Raw genomic sequence first — 25,013 nt, forward strand, 5'->3', positions numbered from 1 at the left:
TCTGCTATTGCATATGCTAATACACTTACCCTCAACATACAATGCACTTCCTACCCCCAGCCCCAGCACACCCATGTACCAATGCACTCCTGCCCCCAATGCCCCCCCACCAATGCCCCCCAAGCAAACAGACTCCGTCCTCGCTTGTCCTTTTGGGGCCAGAACCACGAGGGAAACTTTTAACCCCTCCTCCCCCGATGCGCAGCGGGACACGGCGCTGGTGCAGCGTCCGCCCCGGCAGGGCCATCCGTGCGCTGGCGCCGCTCGCGTCCCCACACGGACAACCCAGGAGGGCTCCGGTCCCGGCGGCTCTTTAACCCTTGCCCTGCCGCGCCCCGCGCCGGGCAGCCCCGGGGAGGGCCGCGGCGGCGGCGGCGGCGGGGCCCGAGGCGGGGAGGGGGGGCAGAGCGAGCCGCTCCCTCCCGGCCCAGGCGGCAGGAGGAGTAGGGCGCGGAGCGCAGACATGGCGGCCAACATGTACCGAGTGGGAGGTATGTGGGGTCCGGGGAGCGCCGGCCCTGCCGCCCGGGCTCTGCCCCCCGGGCCGGGCGTGCGCTGTGCGCAGCGTGCTGGGGAGGAGGGAGCCTGGCGCACACCCCAGCCCCCCCACGCCCAGCCCAGGGAGCAAGCGCCCCACGCCCCCGGGGGGCCCCCAGCGGGGCCTGGGGAGGGGAAGGAGCCCGCCCCCCCCGCCCCGGAGACGAAGGAGCCCAGCCCTCTGCCTGTGCAGGGGAATGGGCTCAGCCCCCCAGAGCAGGACAGGGGCGGCAGCACCCCCGCGAGGGAAGGTGGGGAGCATTCTCTGCCCCCCAGGGGGGAAGAGGAGCCCCAGGCCCCTTCATTGGGGGAGGGAAAAGGGCAGGCCAGTGCCCCCAAAGGTCAATGGGAGCGGGCTCAGTAGGCTGCCCAAGAGGCGATCACATGTTGTCTGCAACCAGCCACCACCAGGGGATGCAACAGGGGCAGCATCTCCCAGAAGAAATGGGGAGATGGTCTCCCAGGAGGACAGGGAAGGAGGCCACTTCTCCCGCCCCAGGATGTGCTAAAGTTATCCAGTAGCAGCCCCCACCAGGAAGGAGGAAAGGGCCAGGCTCAAACCAACATTGCTCAGGCCTAGGGTGACCAGACAGCAAATGTGAAAAATCAGGACAGGGGGTGGGGGGTAATAGGAGCCTATATCAGAAAAAGACCCCAAAATCGGGACTGTCCCTATAAAATCGGGACATCTGGTCACCCTACTCAGGCCTGATGGGAGTGGGCAACCTGTGTCCATCCAGAGGTTTCTGCAGCACAGAAACGTCTCACCTTGTTTATTATTGCCTAGTGTCTTTGGCTACCTGTAAGGAAAAGTTTCCATATACCCTCTCCCCATTCCTCCCCCCAAGTTAAGTAATAAGTCAAGTTGGGTTGCTGTTATCTTGCCACCCATCAGCTTGGCTCCTGTGGGAACCACTGTGTTAGGTGCAGGGTGCATTGGCACAGGGGAGAGAGAGGCCAGTTAAAGACTAAAGGAGGCTGTGGAAAAACACAAGCAATAACAATTTTCCACTCCCCCACAATAAAATGCCCTGTGCAATGTTTACAATTATATGATTGGTGCCAAAGGAAAAGCTGAAGTTAGCTTTTCCATACCATCTCACTGTTCAATAGCATTCCTCTCCCAATCACTCCCCAAACCAGCATCCTACAATGCGTATCAGGGACGAGACAAAGGACAAAGACTGGACAGGGCCCATGAGTGTCCTGGTTTTGTCAAATCACATGCTAACGAGGTCTGAATTAAAGATAGTAAAAGTGATGAAGGTGAAATCAATTCCATCCTGTCTGTCCCTCCCAAGAGGTCAACTGCACAAATACAGTGTGGGAAATGACTGCTTAGGAAGAACTATGGCAGAAAAGGATCTGGGAGTTATAGTGGATAACAAACTAAATATGAATCAACAATGTGGTACAGTTGCAAAAAAAGTTGTCATGGGATGTGTTAGCAGGAGTGTTATAGGTGAGACACGAGAAGTAATTTTTCCTCTCTACTGAGCACTGATAAGCAGGGTGATCATATTTTCTCAAAGGAAAAATGGGACACCCACGGGCCAGCCCGAGGCATAGTGCACACCCTATGTGTGCACAGGGGAGCCCTCCGAGCCCTGCCTGCATCTTGCCCATGCAGGGCTGGACTGAGTTCCCTCCCTGTGTGTGGGGCTGGCCCAAGCCCCAGCGCAGCCCGCTCACAAGCACCCTTCTCCCCACACATGGGATTGTTCCTCTGAGCCCCGCTGCCCACCCATGCGTGGAGCCGCCTGAGGCCTCCCCCTGCACACGGGGCAGGATGGCTGGCCCGAGCCGATCTCCTTAGCCCTCACTCCAGCACAGGGCTGCAGTTGCCACTGGCCCCCACTTCCCCCACATATTCCTCCACACCCTGTTAGGGGTCCTACCCCACTTTTTTGACAAAACTGCATTTTTCCCGTTTGCTCTTGCTAACAGATGATCAAGAGCAAATGGGACAAATACCGAGTTTTGTCAAAACAGTCGGGACGGCTGGGACAGGGCCTAAAAAAGGGACTGTCCCTGCCAAAATGGGATTTATGGTCACCCTTCTGATAAGGCGTCAACTGGAATACTGTTTCCAGTTCTGGGCACCACACTTTGGGGAAGATGTGGATGAATTGCAGAAAGACCAGAGGAGAGCCACAAAAATGATTAAAGGTCTAGAAAACATGAGCTATCAGAAAAGATTGAAAAAAAATGATGTTTTTTAGTCTGAATAAGAGAAGACTGGGGGAGGCATGTGTAAAAAGTTGTTATAAAGAGGATGATGATACATTTTTCTCGTTATGCACTGAGGACAGGACAAGAAGTAATGGGCTTAAATTACAGCAAAGGAGATTTAGAAATTGCGGGAGCTTGTGGAATCTTAATCATTTGAGGTTTTTAAGAACAGTGTTAGTCAAACATCTGTCAGGGATGGGCTAGATAATATTTAGTCCTGCCTCAGAGCAGATGATTGGCCGGGATGACCTATTGAGATCTCTTCCAGTCTTACATTTCTATGATTCTGTGATGTAGTTATAGCAACAAGCCCTCTTTCTCCAAGAGGGAATTTAGGTTGTGAGCCTGTGCACCCTTATTCATGTGAGTAATCCTTACAAGAAAAGTCCTAGTGAAGTCTGGGCAAGGATTCGCATAGTCTGGCCCCTGCTGCTTAGATTTTGGATTCTCAACCTGGGAATTCTTAGGGGAACATGAAAACGTTTCAGGAGGTAGCAACCACCCTCTCATTATAACTCAGGGCTCGGCAACCTTTCAGAAGTGGTGTGCCGAGTCTTCATTTATTCACTATAATTTAATGTTTCACGTGCCAGTAATATATTTTAACGTTTTTAGAAGGTCTCTTTCTATAAGTCTATAATATATAACTAAACTATTGTTGTATGTAAAGTAAATAAGGTTTTTAAAATGTTTAAGAAGCTTCATTTAAAATTAAATTAAAGTGCAGAGCCCCCCGGACCGGTGGCCAGGACCCGGGCAGTGTGAGTGCCACTGAAAATCAGCTCGTGTGCCGCCTTCGGCACGCGTGCCATAGGTTGCCTACCCCTGTTATAACTAAATGAGAAGGGGTCCTGGAATGTTTTTCTGCTGTAACATGGCATCACAGTATGAGAAAGGTTGAGAACCATTAGCTTAGACCTGCTAAACCATCCCCTCTCCCACTACATGTAACACACAATGATTACATATATATTTTTGATGAATTAACCGTACATTCCTTTTCTAACTCCCATCCCCCTTCTCATTTTTCCCCCTTTATTGAAGCTGGTATTGGAGATGTAAGATTATTGGGCAGGTTAACCTCTGTATGTTCACTATTTTTCCATGCGTTAATTCTACCATGTTTCCATAGTGGTAAATTCATACATTAATGCAGGATGCAAATAAGATTCATTCAGATATAAATGCAAAGTATTATTTGAATTTTGTGGAGCATCTTCTGTGAGACTCTCCAAGAAAAATAGGTTTTGAGAGACTGAATTGAGGGAAACATGTTATTTTTGTTCATCATTATGGGTGATCTATAAACTTTTGGCCGTGTGAAGCTGAAGAGTCTTCCTTGTCCCTTTTGAAAATATTTTTGTAGCTATGAAACTAGCTGTCATATTCAAGTACAGAAGAATCTCACTAATGAACATTAGTGACTGGGAGATTTATTGCCAATTACTGTGTTTTGCAAATTATTTACTGAACTGGGATGTCAGCAAAAGCAAGTATGATGCATCACAAAAGTACTTTGTTCATTTATCTGGACTACTGTACTTATTAATACTTCCAAATTGGCTAGTAAATGTACAGTAGCATATTTTCTAAAAATAACAATGTCTCAGTAATACCAAACCGCACTATACAGTACACCGATGGTAAATTGTTTGCTAAGAGGTTGTGGGAGACTGCCAGTTTTTAAAGCGGATTTATAAAGTATGTGGATTAGTGAAGTGCATTGTAGGCTTTGATCCTACAAAGATTTATGCACATACTTAATTTTACAGTCATTGGGAATGTTCATAGTTTGTAAAGTTAAACACATGTATCTTTGCAGAATCAGGGCCTTAATGAGGTTCTGTTTAGTTAATCCCAAGAGTTATGAGATTATTGATTCAAAACTCAACAAATATTCAAAATGTTGAAATAATTGAAATATACACCTGGCATTGAATATGATCGAAGCACCTGCTTTTTACAAACCTCTAGAGTTAGGGGAATTGTGCATTGACAAAAACAACATTCTACAAATACGGCTTTTGAAATAATTAAATATCTCTCTGCTTTTTGTTACAGATTACGTTTATTTTGAAAACTCCTCGAGCAATCCATATCTGATCAGGCGAATAGAAGAACTTAACAAGGTACATGAATATGTAAAAATCCTATACACTACTTGATAAAACCTGATGTAACTCCCAGACTAGTGCAAATGTGTAGTTCTTCTTAAAACCCAAACAGTATTTTCCCAGCTCTTGAATGATTTCCATAAACATGCTGTGTTGTTTTGGAGATTTGTGTGTACTTTATACTGAAATACTGCTATGTGATCTCTTATAATTTTGCACTATGTGGAAAAACAGCCAGTATATTGTGATAAGGATGATTCTGCTTTTTAAAAATCCAAAACCAAACCTTCCACAAGGCTATGGGCCTGTATGCTCAGGAGATTGGTAGTGGCATGAATTGTTTCACCTTTCTGATGATCTAGCCCAGGATGGTAGTTACCATAAATTCTCACCATTTAATGTCTGTTCAGTGGCATATGAGAAATGACTTGGGATTCTCAGACAGTTCCCAATGGATAGATGTCCAGATAATAAAAACTGCAACGCCACTGAAGTTATTTGCACCCTTTGTTGGTAGTCTTTGAATAGGCACCAGAGATTTGAATGGCCATGGAGACTCAACTCTCTACTTTCATCCTTAGGGAAAGTTTTCCTGTGGCAGGATTGAGGCTGTTTGAGGTGGCAGTATGGGGAAGCATGAAGGCCCTGTTGTGAAGTCTCATGTTATGGAGACTATATTATTTTTTATAAAACATTCAGCAGTTTATTTACTAGTGTGCTATAAAGAACTATTATCAACACTTATAAGTAAATTTCTCATATCAAAATAAATGATGAAACTAAAGTATATTTTGTATACAGAGTGAACTATTGCACTGGATTTTGACTCTTATTCCCATAGCATGAAAACATGGGGTATGAACTATGGGCTCATGATTTTGAATAGTTGAAGTTGTTCATGGGCGATGGAAGTCAAACAAAAAATTACTGGCATGTCTTTTACAAGATTATTTCTACATATGAGCATTTTTCACCATGAATGAGGCTGCTGCCTATAGGGCCCCTTCTTTGTTCACTGCAGAAATTGTGAATGAAACAGGAGGATGAGACAGTGAATAGTGTATAAGGAATAAGACAGAAGGATGCAGGAGGAGAGAGATGGTAAAAATTCTTTAAGTGTTAGCAGAATATTGCCAGTCTCATGCTAAGGAGCTAAGCCCCAGTAGTAAGAATCCTGCAAGATGATATCCTCAAAGGAGAATTGTAAGGTAAGTAATTTTTCCATCTAGTTAGCTGAAGTAAGCGAATTTGTCAAATAAACTTTAATGGGTTATATTGAACATAGTTTAAATGAAATTGACATAGTAATTTGAAATGCACATTTGCTTACAAAAAAGGAATTAAAAAGAAATGTTAAATAAGCTTTTAATATATATAGGTTTTCTAAAGAATTCTTACCTTAAAATGAAATTGTTATTAGTCCTAGTAACAAAATAATACTATAAGTAATTTTTTGCAGTCAGTATAAATGCTCTGATGAAGTGAGCTGTAGTTAGTATGGGCTTGCTCCTGGAAACCCTTACTTATGTGAGTACTCACATGGATAGTTCTAAATCACACAAGCAGTCACGATGTAGTCAGTGTGATTAAATGCTGGAGGATTGGGTACATATGATTCTAACAATTCAGTAGAGTGAGGACAGACCCTGACTTGACTAATTTATTTTATTTTCTAGACTGCTAATGGCAATGTGGAAGCAAAAGTTGTGTGCTTTTACAGACGACGAGACATTTCCAACAGCCTTATAATGCTTGCAGATAAACATGCTAGTAAGTTGATTGTATGTTGTTTTTGATTTTTAACATTAATTGCACATATTCAGCAGTTATAAAATTGCAGTTACTATGTTGGCCATAGGAATGTTTGTTTTCCTTTTAGGTGTCAACTAACATGATTTGTGCCATACAGCGATCCTGCAGGCTGTTCCATCTAGGCAGACCCCACAACCTATACAGAGCAACTTACAGGATAAAGAGCTTTGCAGGATGCCTCATTTGTTAGTTAACTGGTCATGATGCAGGAAGTCAAAATAGAAACATTTGCTAGCTATACCTGATCAAACATCTGCATGATGTATTCACTCTTATGCATTTGAATGGTGGTATTCTTCATGAGCTTTAATTTACTAAGGAAAATAATCTTAAACTGATTTAAAAATTTCTTTCAAACAATATTTTTATTTTTTGGTCCAGAAAATATATTCGTATTTTCTTTTTACATCAAAAATAAAGATTAGGAGTCAGATTTATCCCAGGTATAAGTCCATTGAAGCTAAGAAACTTTCATAAGAGATTAATTGGATCCATTGGCTCTTGTGCCATGGCCAAATTATTTTTGTGGATAAGGCACAAACATAATTGTATAGCTGGCATAACTACTTTGTGGCATGTTGGCTGGAGTAAATGTGTTGCAGATGACTGTGAAAATTGTGCATGGACATGAAATATTTCCTCATCTGTCGAATGGCATTTACTTATGCAACTGGGATAAGTGTAGGTCTCTAGCTAGTAAAATATGAATAAGTGTTCATCTTACTGTGCTTTCAGAAGAACAAAATAATTGTGGTAGGAATGAGAGGTGCTTTTTGAATGCACACCTGCTGTTCCTTGTAGCTGCTATTCATTCGTCTCTCAATATCATTCCTTGCCCTAATTTCTTGCAACAAAAGTGTAATTTTTAAGAAAGAGAAAAATCGTAATGAAAGAGTTTCAGATGGGGGACTGTCTGAGAAATTGGTTGTTTGTAAAACATTACATTACCCTTGTAAATACACTATGAGTGGAATTTTCAAAATTGCCTAAGTGAATTAGAAAGATGAGCAGGATTTGGCTCTTGGGTTTTTCTGCTATAGCTAAGTTGAGGTGCTATGTTAATCATAAACCTTGATTTTCAGGCTTGGATATGACATTTGAAATTGCATTGTATTGCAAAATGCGGTATATCACTTTTTAGAGCAAGCACAAATAGCTTAAATTTGTAACTTTACATATTTCTAATTGTATCCCAGTAAAACAATTCAAGCTCTTTACAACACTATTCCCTGAATATCAAAATGTTTAAAAAATGTCAAGACAAAACATTTATGGTTTCCAAAATTTTTTGCAACTTTGGAAATTTTATATTTCAACCTTTCTTCCAGACTTGGGAAGAAAATGAAAGGGGAAAGGGGACAGAAATTCTGATTTTCACTCATTGGTACTCTTCGGTTTCTCCACTCTCTTTTGCTGGTAGAATCCTGTAAACATAAGATCTGGTTGAAATTTTTCAAGTGAATTGTTTTTTTCTCTACAGATAGATTTTTCTATTTATTTTTTTTTAAGCGTGTGTAGGATGTAAATAACTGACTAAAAAGTTTTTTGGGTTTTGTGATTGTTTTTTTTTTTTAAACTTTTTATCAATGATTTTTATGGGAATTGCTAACATTTTTCTATTGGAAAAAAACCCACCGTTTTCGATAAAACAGAAAGTTCCAGTAACTTTTGATCAAAACAAAACATTTAAAATTTTGAAAAAATGGATCCATTTTGAACACCACAAAATGGAAACAATTTCAAAATTTTTGTGAAATTAAAAAACAAACAAAAAACCCCAGGTCTAAGACACATTGGAGAACAGAATTTTTAATTTTTTAAAAACAATAATCCTTTAAAGAAAATTTCAGGACACACATACTATTTAAAAAGTGCTTTATTACATAACTGACATTTTTGCAATTAAAAAAATATCAATATCAAGTTCCCCTTACGTCTGAAACACTTGAAAATGGTCTGAAGGGAGGGAATTGAATTTCCTGTCTTTTTCCTTGTATTTCTGTTGGAAGTGAATTAATATGGCATTTTTATTTGTCCACCAGCATCATGGATGATGTCAGTTTAGCTTTGTGAATAGTTTTATTAGCTAACTACAGTGGCAGAGCTAGCGGGGAAAGCTATCGATGCTATTACATGAATTACTGAAAAAAATACTGTTTTTTCCCTTAATTTCTGGTATTTAAAAAAAAAAAAAAACTCATAGAATCCAATATGACATTCTCCGTTCTGCCAGAATATACAGTAGCAGCTTAAGGTGTTGTTTACATTTAGTTTGCAGCAAACTGGGGTGTAAATCTACCCCATAGTAGCCTGCCGTGCACTAATTGTCCATGTGGACCCCGTGTTTCAAAGTGGAGTAGATCAACGCATATGAAGGAGTTGTTAGTGCATGTCAGTGGGGTCCATGGGAAAGTTAATGTGCAGCAGTGCTGGGTAGAGTCACACCCCAGTTTGCTGCAAACTAAATGCTTGAGTAGACAACCCTTAAGAGTGTGTCACTTTTGAGTCTGAACTGCTTTACAAAGTACCTTGTAAAGTTGTATTGTCAAAGTTGACCTGTTAAGAATTTAATTGTGTCCTAATCTATCAGCAATTTAGAGGGTTGCAACACAGATAAAATCCATGCTGGGCAGCCTTCCAACAATGAACTTTGTGTGCTTCTGCAAAAACACCAAGCATTCTTATCACACTATTCTGTCTTTCTATTGGAGTGTTAGGCCTTGGCTACACTCGCGGATTCACAGCGCTGCCGCGGCAGCGCTGTGAAGCGCGAGTGTAGTCGCGCCGCCAGCGCTGCGAGAGCTCTCTCGCAGCGCTGCAAGTACTCCACCTCTCCGAGGGGAATAGCTTGCAGCGCTGCAGGCGCTGATTACACTGGCGCTTTACAGCGCTGCACTCGCTGCGCTCAGGGGGGGTGTTTTTTCACACCCCTGAGCACAGCAAGTGCAGCGCTGTGAATTGCCAGTGTAGCCAAGGCCTCTGTGTTGTGAGCAGGCAGGGTATAGAGAGCAAGATTATTCTAAATGTCAATTGTTCAGAGAGTATGATCCACATATATTTCAATACTCCATTGCAAGAAAGGTACAAACCCTGTCCATCTGCAGTGGCTGTTTGGCATTGTAATAATAAAAAAGACATGTACCATAACAAAGTGTTTAGGTTAAGACCAAAGTCTAAAAAAAATTGGTGTCTAAATTTATGGTTCCTGAGACCATATGTAAGCCCTAAGTAAAATGGCCTGATTTTTCAAAAATGGTAAGCATCCAGCTCCTCTTAATGAGTACAGTAATCAGTGAAATTATCTTGGGTTTTATAAATTTCACTGTGCCCAGTTCAGTCCTTTTCAGTTTTCAGCTGAGTTAAGGCAGGGTCCAGTGAAGAATATGGAGAGAGAGGAAATAAAACAAGCAAGGAGACAGAAAACAGAAGTGGATGGGCAACAAACAAAGAGGAAGGGGAGTGGCCGAAACACACACAGAGCTCACTAGAGAGGGAGAAGCAGACAAAATGGAGGATAAATGACAAAGGGAGGGGAAAGCATGTCCCCCATATTAGCAGTTTGGTGTTGTGGGTTGAAATACATTGCTACTCACCATTATTTAGGAGGAAACAGGTGCTTAACATTTAGCAGACCTGTAGGACCAACCAAGAATGATATGAAAGTTCTGGGCTGAAGCCCTAATACCAAGGGATAGGAATACACTGGGTTTATACCAGGATTATGCTCTTGGGTGCAAAGGAGAGGGCTCATTTTTGAAGCCTAGTAAGATGATCTGAATAGGTTTAGTGGGTGTCTGATCAAACTCTGCCATTCTCTACAGTCCCTCACCCTTTTACCTTCTTTCTTTCCTAATGAGCTGCTGTTGCAGTACTGTAACTCTGCACGCTCTGCTGTTGTAACGCCTCAAACAACTCTTGACTTGTTGACCAGTTAGTAAGGATATTAAAAAGCTCCACAATCAGAGACCATTGCCTTCCACTTTATTGAGTTTGACATCAACCTGATGTGGTCAATCTCTGACTGAATGTCCAAAATTGTTCTGAAAGTCTTTTTTTTAATGTGGTGATGGGCCAGATACTACATTTAGTTTTTGTTGTTAACACTTTAATTTTGAAGATTTCACCCTGTTTTTTATTAATATCTGTGTTTATTGAATTTTGATATTTGGTGTTTGATTAAGCCTTACATTGGTGCTCTAGGATTTAGGTACCCAGCCTCTTTGAAAATTAAACTTGGGCTTAATAGTTTTGGTAACTGGAGAGATCAGCAGTAGGACAGAAAAGGGTTTATAAAAGACAAAAGCTTTAGTCTATCTCAGCTTTCTTTGTCTTTTAGTGCCATGTACATTTTTTTTTAGTTGGCCTGTTATCTTTATTTCTCCAAGTTTTACCTGCTTTTTACAATTTTTTTCAAGTGATGCACTATAACAGACTTCAATTTTTAACAGCTCTTGATCATTCAAGTTTCATGTGCTACTATAGTGGATGATGATATAAAACATTATTCTGAGTCTCTCCTGCAATGTTGAGAAGAGGGAATTGTGGGAACAAAAAGCCGAAATTACTGTCTATTGTTTAGAGTTGGGAGTTTGGGTTCTTTACTCAGCTCTGATGCTGACTGATGCTGTGATCATAGGCAAGTCATGTATTCTGTCTGTGCCTAGGTTTCTCCATCTCTAGAATGTTAACAATACTTACTAACCTTAAATGGGTGTTGTGGAGAATAGTTATCATTTGTTAAGTGCTTTGAGATTTTTTAATGAAAGGTGTATATACTAGATGTGTGAAGTGAGATGCTAGGGTTATTAATTTATATGGCAGTATCCAGAATGCTCTAACAGCTCTGCTTTTGAATTCTGGGAGTAAACCAAAAGCGATGTGGTATACTAGTATGCGTCTCATTCACTTTACAGTGCGCTTTTACCACTTTTAGCATCTCTTACCTTTATTTAAGGCTGTTTTTTCTTTTTTTGAGAAATACTGAGATTATTTTGAATATTGTCATTGTACATTAGATACATGATGGTTGCCAAATGTTCCAGGTACATCTAACAGAAATGCAGCTGCTAATAGTTAACTATTTAAAAGGTACAGGATACTGGAGCAGCAGTAGCTGGTGGCATAGAAACTCACCAGCAAAGGTTAACTGGATAAGTTAATGTTTATTTTTTTAAAAAATATTTAATTATAAGACAAATTGTATGTTGATACTCCCTGTAGCTACACAAGGCTGAAGATGGGTTCCTTTCATACTTCTCACCAAACTATTGAGTAGCTCATTACTACTACTAAAGTTTCTTAACACCCATTTATTGAGGGAAAAGTGAGACTATTTTCTACTGCATCTCAAAACTTCGAAGAACGTGATTTGGAAAGTTGAGTGTATAATTTTCCAAAAGTATATGAAAGAAAAATGAATCTGAGACAGAGGCAGGTTTATATCTTCAGACTGTGTTTAAAAAACATAAAACAAAAAAACAAAAACAACCTTCCCAACAACTCCTGCCTCTTAACCCCCCCCCCCCCCAAATGCAGAACACATAGCATACAGGACTTTAACCTAGAACCCTTAAATATCTACATCTTTTCTTTGTTTCCAGTTCAATATTTTAATCCCCCTCTGGCACAATTTGACTCAGCATAATTCAAAATATGAACAATCCACAAAAGGAAATAGATTTTTTTTATTCTGTTCCTCTGGCCAGATAATACAGCCAAAGATTTGATCGGGGGTCCTCTTAGAGATATTTGTGATCTTAAAATAATTTCTTAGAGATATTTGTGAGCCTAAAACAGTGTGGTGTCAGAAGGGGTCATAATATCTTGTCTTTGTCTCTAATTAATATCCTAATTATTTTTGTTTATTAGAAAAGTCATAATTTTTAGTTGAGGGACTCTTTACTGCTTCATTTAAAGCATGTAACAATATCTTTGAACCAGCAGTTTTTTATGAAGCCTAAAAGTTGATTCCTTTGTCCAATTAGGTCCCCTGAGGATACCTTCTATTATTGTCTCAATAGCTAATAGTTAGTTACAGAGGCCCTTGTGAGTGATTGAAAACATAAAAGGGAAATATCTATTCTTGCATGACCTATAATCCATTTTAGCCATTTTGTTCTTCTTAGATATCAAACCAGAAGGTAGGAATGAACAAAATAATTCAGAAGTTGATTTTTTTTATACCCGGAGAATACTTGTATTGTTGCATCCTCAATGCAATCTGCAGGGGTTTATCAGGGATAATGTATGACAGTTAATGCCATTTTATTCATAGCAGAAGTAGAAAATGACACACTATAATCTAGGAAATGATGTTTGGAGACATTCAAAACTTTCAGTTCAGATATTTTTTCATAGGAAATAAAGCCTAGTAGGGTTGCCAATTAAACAGACTGTTCTTTGAGCAAAAGATTATAATCTCTTTTCAAAAACCAAAACCTTTCAAATCTTATTCAGATTCTAATGGACAAAAAACCCCAACAACATAGGAGTAGAATAATGCAACCAATTCACCCCTTTGATAGTGACATCAGAGTGTCTTATCCAATTAATTTATTGGTCGTCAGAGTGTCTTCCATCAACGTGCAGTAGCTGTTTCAACTTCACTAATAGAGCATGATCTCCTCCTTTCCTAGAATCAAGAAAATATAAATCCATTGATTGTTATCCTGTGACAATGTACCATTCCTGTGGGAGTAAGGGTGGCAAAAGGGTGGCAAGATGGTGGGTGGGTCAGAAAGCCCTACAGCTCCACACTAGGATGGCAAGGGTTGTGAGTTCAATCCTTGAGGGGGCCATTTAGGGATCTGGGGCAAAAATCTGTCTGGGGATTGGTCCTGCTTTGAGCAGGGGGTTGGACTAGATGACCTCCTGATATTCTATGATTCTATGAGAAGGGACAGGAAGCAGCTGGAGCTTGTTAACCTTCTGGGAGCATTTATAAGGAAAAGGAAGTCAGAGGTTGCTGGGAGTGGGTGAGGAGTCCTGTGTGTCCGGACCATGGCAGAGGTTTGCTTCTGATCAAGGAGATGCCACCAACCTGATTTCAAGTCTACTATATGTTTAAGGCTGTTTGCTTGCAGCTTGACTGTATTTTTATTTTTTATTATTATTGTTCTGCTCTGAGGATAAAAGAGCAAAGGGCTGTGTTTGTGCCCTGACCTCTTTTGTTTGGGAAAAGGGAAGATTTCTAAAGGACTTTGGCTGCAGGAAAACTAGCAGAGAATTTACTGTCTTATACATTGGTTTTGAAAAGGCAGGAGAAGGAAGTCTTGGGAAGCCAGGAATGTTTGGGAGAATTAAATGCAATGGCTGCCTGGACTGAGACTGGGGGTATGTCTACACTAGTTGTATAAAGTCGAATGTATGCGACCACACTAAGCACATTAATTCGGCGGTGTGCATCCATGTACCAGGGCTAGCATCGATTTCCGGAGCGTTGCACTGTGGGTAGCTATCCCATAGTTCCCGCAGTCTCCTCCGCCCATTGGAATTCTGGGTTGAGATCCCAATGCCTGATGGGGCCAAAAACATTGTCGCGGGTGGTTCTGGGTACATCCTCCCCCCTCTCCATGGAAGCAACAGCAGACAACCGTTTCACGCCCTTTTCCTGGGTGAACAGTGCAGACGCCATACCACGGCAAGCATGGAGCCCGCTCAGCTCAAGACAGCAGTCATGAACATTGTAAACACCTCGCGCGTTATTGTGCAGTTTATGCTGGACCAGAACCTGCAAAACCAGGCGGCGAGGAGTAGGCTACGGCAGTGCGGTGGCGAGAGTGATGAGGACATGGACATGGAATTCTATCAAACCGCGGGCCCCGGTGCTTTGGAGATCATGCTGTTAATGGGGCAGGTTATAGCCGTGGAACGCCGATTCTGGGCCCGGAAAACAAGCACAGACTGCTGGGACTGCATAGTGTTGCAGGTGTGGGACGATTCCCAGTGGCTGCGAAACTTTCGCATGCGTAAGGGCACTTTCATGGAACTTTGTGACTTGCTTTCCCCTGCCCTGAAGCACCAGAATACCAAGATGAGAGCAGCCCTCACAGTTGAGAAGCGAGTGGCGATAGCCCAATGGAAGCTTGCAACGCCAGACAGCTACCGGTCAGTCGGGAATCAATTTGGAGTGGGCAAATCTACTGTGGGGGCTGCTGTGATGCAAGTAGCCAAAGCAATCACTGAGCTGCTGCTACGAAAGGTAGTGACTCTGGGAAATGTGCAGGTCATAGTGGATGGCTTTGCTGCAATGGGATTCCCTAACTGTGGTGGGGCGATAGATGGAACCCATATCCCTGTCTTGGCACTGGAGCACCAGGGTACCCAGTACATAAACCGCAAGGGGTACTTTTCAATGGTGCTGCAAGCACTGGTGGATCACAAGGGACGTTTCACCAACATCAACGTGGGCTGGCCGGGAAGGGTTCATGACGCTCGCGTCTTCAGGAACACTACTCTGTTTAAACAGCTTCAGCAAGGGACTTACTTCCCGGACCAGAAAATAACCGTTGGGGATGTTGAAATGCCTATAGTTATCCTTGGGGACCCAGCCTACCCCTTAATGCCATGGCTCATGAAGCCATACACAGGCAGCCTGGACAGGAGTCAGGAGCTGTTCAACTACAGGCTGAGCAAGTGCAGAATGGTGGTAGAATGTGCATTTGGCCGTTTAAAAGGTCGCTGGCACACGTTACTGACTCGGTCAGACCTCAGCCAAACCAATATCCCCATTGTTATTGCTGCTTGCTGTGTGCTCCACAATCTCTGTGAGAGTAAGGGGGAGACGTTTATGGCGGGGTGGGAGGCTGAGGCAAATCGCCTGGCTGCTGATTACGCGCAGCCAGACACCAGGGCGATTAGAAGATCACACCAGGAAGCGCTGCGCATCAGAGAAGCTTTGAAAACCAGTTTCATGACTGGCCAGGCTACGGTGTGAAAGTTCTGTTTGTTGAAAACCCGCCCCCTTGATTGACTCATTCCCTGTAAGCAAACCACCCTCCCCTCTTAAATCATTGCTTGCTTTTAAAGGAAATAAAGTCACTATCGTTTAAAAATCATGTATTCTTTATTAATTGATTATAAACATAGGGAGAGAACCGACAAGGTAACCCGGATGAGGTTTGGGAGGAGGATAGGAGGGAAGTAAAAGGCCACTGAAAAAATTCAATATAATGACAGCCTTTTGGTTGGGCTGTCCACTGGGGTGGAGTGGGAGGGTGCACGGAGCCTCCCCCCCCACCCCCCCGCGTTCTTACACGTCTGGGTGAGGAGGCTATGGAACATGGTGAGGGGGGAGGGAGGTTATACAGCGGCTGCAGCGGCACTCTGTTATCCTGCTGCCGTTCCTGAAGCTCCACCAGACACCGGAGCATGTCCGTTTGATCACGCAGCAGCCCCAGCGTTGCAGCCTGCCACCTCTCATCTCGAGCATCCCTCATGACCTCACGTTCACTGGCATCTTTCCTGTACTTAGATACCGTGTCCTTCCACTCATTCAAATGAGCTCTTTCATTGCGGGTGCATTCCATTATTTCCGAGAACATCTCGTCTCGCGTCCTCTTTCTCCGCCGCCTTATCTGAGATAGCCTTCGGGACGGAGGAGGGAGGCTTGAAAAATTTGCAGCTGCTGGAGGGATGGAAAAAAGGAGAGAAGTTTTTAAAAAGATACATTTTACAGAACAATGCTTATACTGTTTCACGGTGAAAAACACTATTCACATTACATAGCACGTGTGATTTCAGTACAAAGTCGCATTTTCCATCTTAATATTGAGTGCCTGTGGCTTTGGTGTTAGAGATCACAGACGCAGGTCCGGGCAACAGAATTCGGCTTGCATGTGGCCATGGTAAGCCATTGTCTTTCGGCTTCTGCGCCCTCCTTTCCCACATACCAAGCAAAGCCCGTTGACTGCTGCGGTTTTCCTGTTAACCTTCAGCAGCAGAAAACAAACTAACCCCCCCCCCCCATCCAATTCTCTGGGATGATCGCTTTATCCCTCCCCCCACCGCGTGGCTGGTATCAGGGAAGATCCCTGCAGAAACCAAACTAACCCCCCGCTCCCGCCACCCACCATGAATTATCTGGGATGATCGCTGTACCCCTCCCCTCCACCGCATGGCTGGTATCAGGGAAGATCCCTGCTAGCCAAAGGCGAAAAGCTCAGCGCCAATTCCCCCCCCCCCCCCCCGCGCTTGGCTAACTGCAGGGAAGGATTTCTTTTCAGCCACAGGCAAACAGCCCAGTAGGAACGGCCCCCTCTGTCCCCTTAATTAAATTCCCGTATTTCAACCAGATTACTATGAGCGATATCACTTTCCTGAGGATTACACAGCGAGATCAAGAACGGATGTTGCTTGAATGCCAGCAAACACCGGGACCATACGCTGCCAGGCTTTGTCATGCAATGATACCAGATTACTTGCTACTAGCATGGCGTGGTCAAGTGTCCTACCATGGAGGACGGAATAAGGCTGCACTGCCCAGAAACCTTCTGCAAAGGCTTTGGAGTACCTCCAGGAGAGCTTCATGGAGATGTCCCTGGAGGATTTCTGCTCCATCCCCAGACACGTTAACAGACTTTTCCAGTAGCTGTACTGGCCGCGAATGCATCCCAAGTCCTCAGGGCAAATTAATCATTAAAAAATGCTTGCTTTTAAACCATGTTTTATATTTTAAAAGGTAAACTCACCTGAGGTCCCTTCCATGGGGTCATGGTCTTGGGTACAGGCTTGGGAGGGTACTTCAGTCAGGCTGAGAAAAAGATCCTGGCTGTTGGGGAGAACGGAGTGCTGTGTGCTCTCCGCAAGCTCGTCCTCCTCCTCCTCTTCCCCGTCCGCAGAATCCTCAGGTTTGGCTGATGAGATTACCCCCGCCTCGGAATCCACGGTCATAGGTGGGGTAGTGGTGGCGGCCCCCCCTAGAATTGCATGCAGCTCAGGGTAGAAGCGGCATGTCTGCGGCTCTGACCCGGAGCGACCGTTTGCCTCCTTTGTTTTCTGATAGGCTTGTCTGACCTCCTTGACTTTCACGCGGCACTGCTCTGAGTCCCTATTGTGGCCTCTCTCCATCATGCCCTTGGAGATTTTTTCAAGTTTTGGTATTTCGTCTTTTCGAACAAAGTTCTGCTAGCACTGAATCCTCTCCCCATATAGCGATCAGATCCAGTACCTCCCATACGGTCCATGCTGGTGCTCTTTTTCGATTATCGGCCTGCATGGTTATCTGTGCTGATGAGCTCTCTGTGGTCACCTATGCTCTCCTGTGCTGGGCAAACAGGAAATGAAATTCAGATGTTCGCGGGGCTTTTCCTGTCTACCTGACCAGTGCATCCGAGTTCAGATTGCTGTCCAGAGCGGTCACAATGGTTCACTGTGGGATAGCTCCCGGAGGCCAATACCATCGAATTGTGGCCACACTAACCCTAATTTGAAATGACAATATCGATTTTGGCGCTACTCCGCTCGTCGGGGAGGAGTACAGAAATCGATTTTAAGAGCCCTTTATTTCGAAATAAATGGCTTCATTGTGTGGACGGATGAAGGGGTAATTCGATTTAACGCTGCTAAATTCGAATTAAACTCATAGTGTAGACCAGGCCTGGGATTCCAGGAAGTAGGGAGGATTGGGAAACCCTGTCTCTCCTCATGCTCTTCCATGTACAAATCCCATATGGGATCCATCAGCACTATATGGGATTTGTACAACATCCATATGGAAAACCTCATCAGCACTAGCAACATTATTTATCCAAAGCTGCTTTATATGTTTTCCTGGTTTCATGTATCCTGGAGTCTCTGATGTGGATGACTGCTCCTACAGGAGACCAGTTACCCTGAAATTAGCCATGGTGAAAATTGGAAGGATCCTAAGATGTCCCAGAAGATTCTCTGACCAGGGGCAAAGAAAGGGTTCTATGCCAATTCCAAATTGGTGTTGGTAGTTCTGATGAAGTTTAGTGCTGTATTACTTGAGCAATGACTCTTTATGGTCAGTAGGGAAAAGTATGGTGTTGTTTTTTTCTGGAGCTGAGGAACACAGCTGTACTTTGCTTTCTTTTAGAGAATAGCTTCAGCTATCATTTGCGGGAGAGGGAAGCAAAACATCTCATTTCCCAAACCTTCTGGAAAAGAGAGCCTTGTCCAGAATCCTGGCTTTGTGTGATGAAGCAGGATTTTTTTGTAATAATTTTATGAATCCTGTTTGTGCCTCAGTGTCCCCTGTGTACTGCATTGTTACCCAGTGCTTTTGGAGAAGGCCTGGACACATAGGTGTGGGGGTTGCCTAGCTGTGTCTGGGCCTTAGTCTCAGTCGAGTATCTGAGAAGACAATGGGAAATCCATTCACCAGGATGTTGACACCTAGCAACCAATGACAAGGGATATGGACTTCTCTGCCTCTCCTTAGGAAAGCTGAACAATAATCCCAACTCAAGATCAAAGGACTGAAGTTGGGGGATAGGAGCTGGCTGCTGGAAGGTGTCAGTGCTGTCACCAGGAGTCTAACCAAGGAGGTCAGATTGGAAGAGACCGACAGAGCTTGAACCAAGAGGTTCACTACAGCTTGGCTGGGCTTTGGGCTAAACCAGAGTGGACTATGCTTTAACCTTCAGTTCCCTATACTACCCTAAGGACTTCCTATGCTGCGTTCCAGTTAATGAATAAACCCTAGTGTTTTGACAATGCTGAGTGAGTTTCACTGCAATTGCTGGGTGAGGTGCATTAATTCCTGAAAAGTGTACGAATCTTCATCAGGAGTCTGGCTCAATTGGATTCGCTGAATGGAGTCCACGGTGTGAAGCAGGAGTGCAGAAGGCCCAGAGGTCCGTGTAATGAGGCCATGTGGCTTACCCTGGAGGAAGAGTGAGACCCCTAGGGGGTCTGGCACCATGAAGGGGTTCCTTTTAGAGACTGCTCCAAAGCTGAGTCTCTAGCAGCCCCTGATTGTGTGGGTCTGTGACGTCTTGTAGCAAAGGGGAAGCTTATGCCAAGGCTGTAAGGGTGCCTTGGGGGAATCATAGAAATAGCGTGTTTTGCTCAATTTGTTTTTATTCAGGAATGATGTACTGCTGTATTTCCTCTGGGAATAGAGCAATAAAGAAACAGTAATAAGGAGCTTCTGCTCTTGACATAATATGAGTCTTCCTTTTGTGAATGACATTGTATAATTACTAGTTCACTGGTGTGTGTGTGTGTGTGTGTGTGTGTGTGTGTGTGTGTGTGTGTGTGTGTGTGTGTGTGTGTGTGTGTGTGTGTGTGTGTGTGTGTGTGTGTTTAACCAGATTACTGTCAGCTCTAAGTACTTTCTGGAATTATTACCTGCCATGGACATACAGTATATATCTTTGGTGGAGAATTTCTTATTGATATGTTATCATGATTGTTAATGTTCTTCTTTTAAATGGAATAAATGGGTTCTAATCTACAGGTCATATCTTCTAAGGGACCTCAGCTCTATTTCCAAATTTGCATGCATAAAATTGTGTACCTGGACTTTTGTGGACTAACTTTTAGGTGCCTAGGATTTCACACATGCAAAAATAGTGGCTGTATTCAATGCATTTGTACAATTTTGTTTGTATACCTACATCTGAATGTAGAGGTTGCATGCGAAGAATCCTAAGTGCCCTGTATTGAACACACACAAAAGTAGACGTGTGGTTTTAGGCACACAGATTTGGAGATTGCTTCTTTACTATACCAAAAATCTTATAATATTTAAACAGAGTACCACAAAAATGGATACTTATTAAATTTCTCTTTTAAAAAACAACCAACTTGGTTGGTTTCCTGACTGTCAGGCTGACTGTATCCAGCTGGATGTGTTAAGCAAAGGTTGCAGAAAATTAATTTCTTTAGTTCACTTTTGTGAGATCAGTGATCTTAGAACTTAATAGAGAGTTTACTAAAGTTCAGCTGCTTCCTTTAATAACTTAAATTCCCAGTCAAGCAAACAGGGGTCAAATTGGGAAACTAAAATATGGTAGTACTCTTCTGATCTCTGCCCATGTGAGTCATCAGAGTGAGATGCCATTCACAGTAGATTGTGCAGATGTATAAAATATTGTTGTGCAGGTTTCTGAGCTTTGGCTTGATGGGGTTTGAATATGTCCATGGGCTCTGGTAGGCTTCGTGGGCTTGGCTCCTTCTTGATTAGGGAAAATAAGTGGGGGCATCTTCCAAATTGCCCCCCACCCCAATATCCTCAGAATCAGACACCACTTGCAGTAAATTGTGCAGATCTGTGGACCTCCCTCTCCTTTCTTACACGATCACTGAAATAGTATAAAGGTCAGCATTGTTAACTATCATCACTGAGATGAATGTGGTAGTTCACAGCTGTGAACAATTTTCCAGGCTCTCTGCAGACTCCCAAAGGGTATGTGTGCATAGCAAAAGCTGTGCATAGGCTAGCCTACTCGAGCTATCTTGAATCCAGATAGTGCTGGAAACAGTAGCAGTGAAGACTACGCAATGCGAGCTTCAGAGTGGGCTAGCCAGCAGTATGTGTACCCAGGGTCCAAGCTGGGATTTGGGTTTGTAGAACCTGTCTCTGCATTAATTACTCTTGAGTCTCATTTTTGAGGTTTACTTCAACCATAACAGGTGGAGACTGAGTTACAGCTGAATTTCTGGAGAACAAAATAATAATTTCAGAGAGGTGCCGCTGCACAGCAACTGAGTCCGAACCCTGCTGGCGATTGATTCTGCATGTGGGATCCCTGCCCCATTCAGAGCCATTTGCCAGACTGCCGCCTAAATCATTATATCGTAGATGTACGGATGTATGCTTTTACTGTCTATACTTGAGATTAAGCATTTGTTAAGAAATGGCAAAACTAAACTGAGACTTCATCTATTGTGACATAGTCCATTATTGGTGATTTGTATTTTCTACTGTTAGGGCTTGTCTGCATGAAAGATTTTTGTACCAGTGTAGCAACACTGAGGTAGTAGTTACACCCAATGCAGCCTCCTAACATAGTTGTGATTGTGACGGGGCCCCCAGGGTGCAACCTGGACTGTGGGACCGCTGAGACCTCTGTGCCACCAACCTGGGGTATCCCTCTCACTCTGTGATGTCATGTCTAGCCACGAACCTCTGGCAGGTACTGTAATTACACAGACATCCACAGGCAGGGACACACCCCACTGAGTTACATAAATTCTTTCCCCAGCCGCTCATGAATCAACAATAGGCTCCAGCCAATTCCCCCCCCAGTTCCCCAGTCTTGCACCCCAGAACTGTACTGTTTTGCACTGGTCAGAAGCCTGGATAGAAGATAGATTTTAAGTGATTATAAGTAGCAGACATGGAAATCAGAATTGGTTACTTTAGAAACAAAAATAAATTTGCAGTCTGAGTTCTACAAACTAAACAGGATTTGAATCAAGCAACGTCTCAGCCTGACAAATGGTATGAACAAGTCACAGATCCTCAATACACAGGCTGGAACTCTTTCCAGGCCTGGACCACCTTCTCCCAGTTCAAAGTCTTTGTCCTCCAGAGTCCAGACTGTTTCCAGTGTTGAGTTGTGGGAGAAGTGAGGCCAAGTGATGATGTCACTTCCTCTCTTTTATAGTTTCTTCCAGCTTGCTTGAAAGACCTTTTGCTGTGATGTGGGGGTCTGCCCCATTTGTCAAGTAGTCTCCATTATCTACATGTTCTCTCTGAGAAGTCTCCATTGTATATAGTTCCTGGGATAGAGGGTTCTTTTCTTGATGGGTGTTGATGAGCCATTAACCGCTGTCTGGCTATTCCATTGTTGTATCTGAAAGGTTGGTTGTGGGTGTGTGACAGGGTCCCTGGGGTGCAACCTGGATTGTGGGACTACTGAGCCCTCTGTCCCAGCAACCTGGGGTATCCCGCTCTCTCTCCGTGATGCCGTGTCAAGTCACAAACCTTGGGCTGGTTCTGTACTTCCACAGACATCCACAGGCAGGGACACACCCAACTGAGTTGTATGAATGCTTTCCCAGCCACTCATGAACTAACAATAACGAGGTTTCAGCCAGTTCTCTCCAGCCTTGCGCCCCAGAACTGTACCGTCTTACCCTGGTCAGAAGCCTGACCAGTGTAAGTTTATTACCCAGTCTGTTCTTCCCTCAGTGTGGAGAGGACACATACACACCTTTGTAAACAGAGCTGAGATTTCCAAAACACTTCACGCAAAATACACTGTTTTAGGTAAAATACAAAACAGAATTATTAACTACAGAAAGATAGAATTTTTAAGTGATTATAAGTGGTAGGCACAAAAGGTCAGAGATAGTTACCAAAGAAAATAAAAGGTAAGCGGACAGTCTAAATCTTAAACCTTATTACACTAGGCAGTATTTGGATCAAGCAGTTTTTCTCATCGCACTGGATGTTGCAGGTAGGTTATAGTTCTTAATACACAGGCTTCCCCGTTAGACCAGTCTCCTCAATTCATGTCTTTTTCTTCCCAGTGTTCTTGTTGCTTCCAGCGTAGGTGGGGGAGGAGAAAGACCAAATGATGATGTCGCTTTGCCTCTTTTATAGTTTCTTCTATCTTGCTGGAAAGACCTATGCTTGTGACATGGGGATCTGCCCGTATTGGTCAAGCAGCCTCCATTGTCTACATGCTCTCTCTGAGAAGTCTTCTGTTATGGTCTTTGGGAGTATGGATTCCTTTTAATGGGCTATCAGCGTGTCTGGCTACTCCATTGTTGTACCTGAAAGGCTGGTTGTGGGTGTTCCCAACCTCACAACATATTTCAGTAATACACACATAGCAAAACTTCATAACGTCACATACACCTCTACCCCGATATAACGCGACCCGATATAACATGAATTCGGATATAATGTGGTAAAGCAGTGCTCCGGGGGGGCAGGGCTGTGCACTCCGGTGGATCAAAGCAAGTTCGATATAACGCGGTTTCACCTATAACGCGGTAAGATTTTTTGGCTCCCGAGGACAGCGTTATATCGAGGTAGAGGTGTACAATGATAGCATGTACAATCCAACAGGATATTAATGTTCAACAGATCAAGACTTATAAAATGATACCTCACAAGCCATACTTTGTACAAAACGTATCATAATTATATGACAGTGGTGAATATGGGGGTTCCAGGGTGCTGCTTTGAGGTACAGTGTCAGAGTGATACACTGGTGTAAAGGGTGGCTTTCGTTGTTTGAACAAATGAAGAAATTCCTAATGTTGACGGGAGGTTCTTTGTTGCAAAATACTATGCTAGAATAAGAATTGTGATGTAAGAACGGCTGTAGATTTATTTTGTGTACAATAACTTTGAAATGATGGTTAGGTCAATATGCCTTTGCAACTGTTCTTTCTTTCTTTCAACAGCAGGTATCTGTAAAGTCACTATTCAACACTTATACTGTATTTATTTCACTACAATGGTACAGATGTTTTAATATGCTGATTATAAATTAATTTGGAACTGAATGCTGCTGACTTTGAAGTCTTTACTTATTTGCTGTAACATAAATATATAAAACTCCTAATGCAAGTAGAGAAGGAGTCAGAGAGAATCTCTCTTGAAAGTCTGTAATGGACTATTAATGGTTATCTAATGATTGGATGTAGGCTGTTAACCAAAACTTTATTACTTCTGATCTGACATGTTCACTTCTGGTGTTATTTATTATAAGTACAATTTACAGTAAAACTTTATTATAATCTCATTCATCGTTGCATGAAAAGTGATGTTGTATCATTTTGAAATTACTATAATGTATTTCAGAATAATGGCTTCTGTTGATACCTTCCTGTCAGATCCCTCATGTTGAATGCCAGAATTACATGCATGATTCTCTATGAATAAAGAAAAATCAAAGATCAGAAAGGAAATGGTATAACGTGGCTGTTTTCTTTTGTATGATGTCTCCATCAGGATTCTAAGCAAGTAAAACCCCTATTCATTCAACTGAATAAAGGGTGAGGACTTATATACAAGAATATATTAATACATGGCATTTATACACAAGGGTCATAGGCAGTAACAAAATTTTATTGTATTTTCATGGATTGCTTATGAACTTCCAACATATATTAAAAAAAAGAAAAGAAAACAAAACAGCCCGCCCCCAAATAGGATACACCTTACCGGATTTGTCCAGGCTTCTTATTTAAAGGGAAGCAGTCATTTTGAAATCTAGTTAGATAAATGAATTCAGAAAGTTTAAGTAGTTTCAATTACTACATCTGCTTCTTAATATTACTGCCAAGATTTGTAATTCTGAAATAATATTTTTACCTTTCAAAATATACTTTCCTCTCCCCTGTTGCAAGTGAATTAAAGCTAATTTTTAAGAGGATCTAAACATGAAG

The 25,013-nt window shown here is 42.9% G+C and overlaps 1 protein-coding gene across 2 annotated transcripts in view; it reads left to right on the forward strand.

Annotated features, from left to right (window-relative positions):
- Positions 1 to 463: 463 nt before the first annotated feature.
- MTA3 (metastasis associated 1 family member 3) overlaps positions 464 to 25,013 on the forward strand; it is a 150,937-nt gene continuing 126,387 nt past the window's right edge. The window contains exons 1-4 of one of the 2 annotated variants that reach the window (XM_065400885.1): positions 464 to 491; positions 4,831 to 4,898; positions 6,560 to 6,671; positions 14,881 to 14,919. In XM_065400885.1, the coding sequence (XP_065256957.1) occupies positions 464 to 491; positions 4,831 to 4,898; positions 6,560 to 6,671; positions 14,881 to 14,919 (247 nt within the window). The remainder of the gene's footprint in view (positions 492 to 4,830; positions 4,899 to 6,559; positions 6,672 to 14,880; positions 14,920 to 25,013) is intronic. The other variant, XM_065400884.1, reaches the window with a different exon arrangement.

Source organism: Emys orbicularis, chromosome 3 (assembly GCF_028017835.1).
Source record: "Emys orbicularis isolate rEmyOrb1 chromosome 3, rEmyOrb1.hap1, whole genome shotgun sequence".
Classification (NCBI taxonomy): domain Eukaryota; kingdom Metazoa; phylum Chordata; order Testudines; family Emydidae; genus Emys; species Emys orbicularis.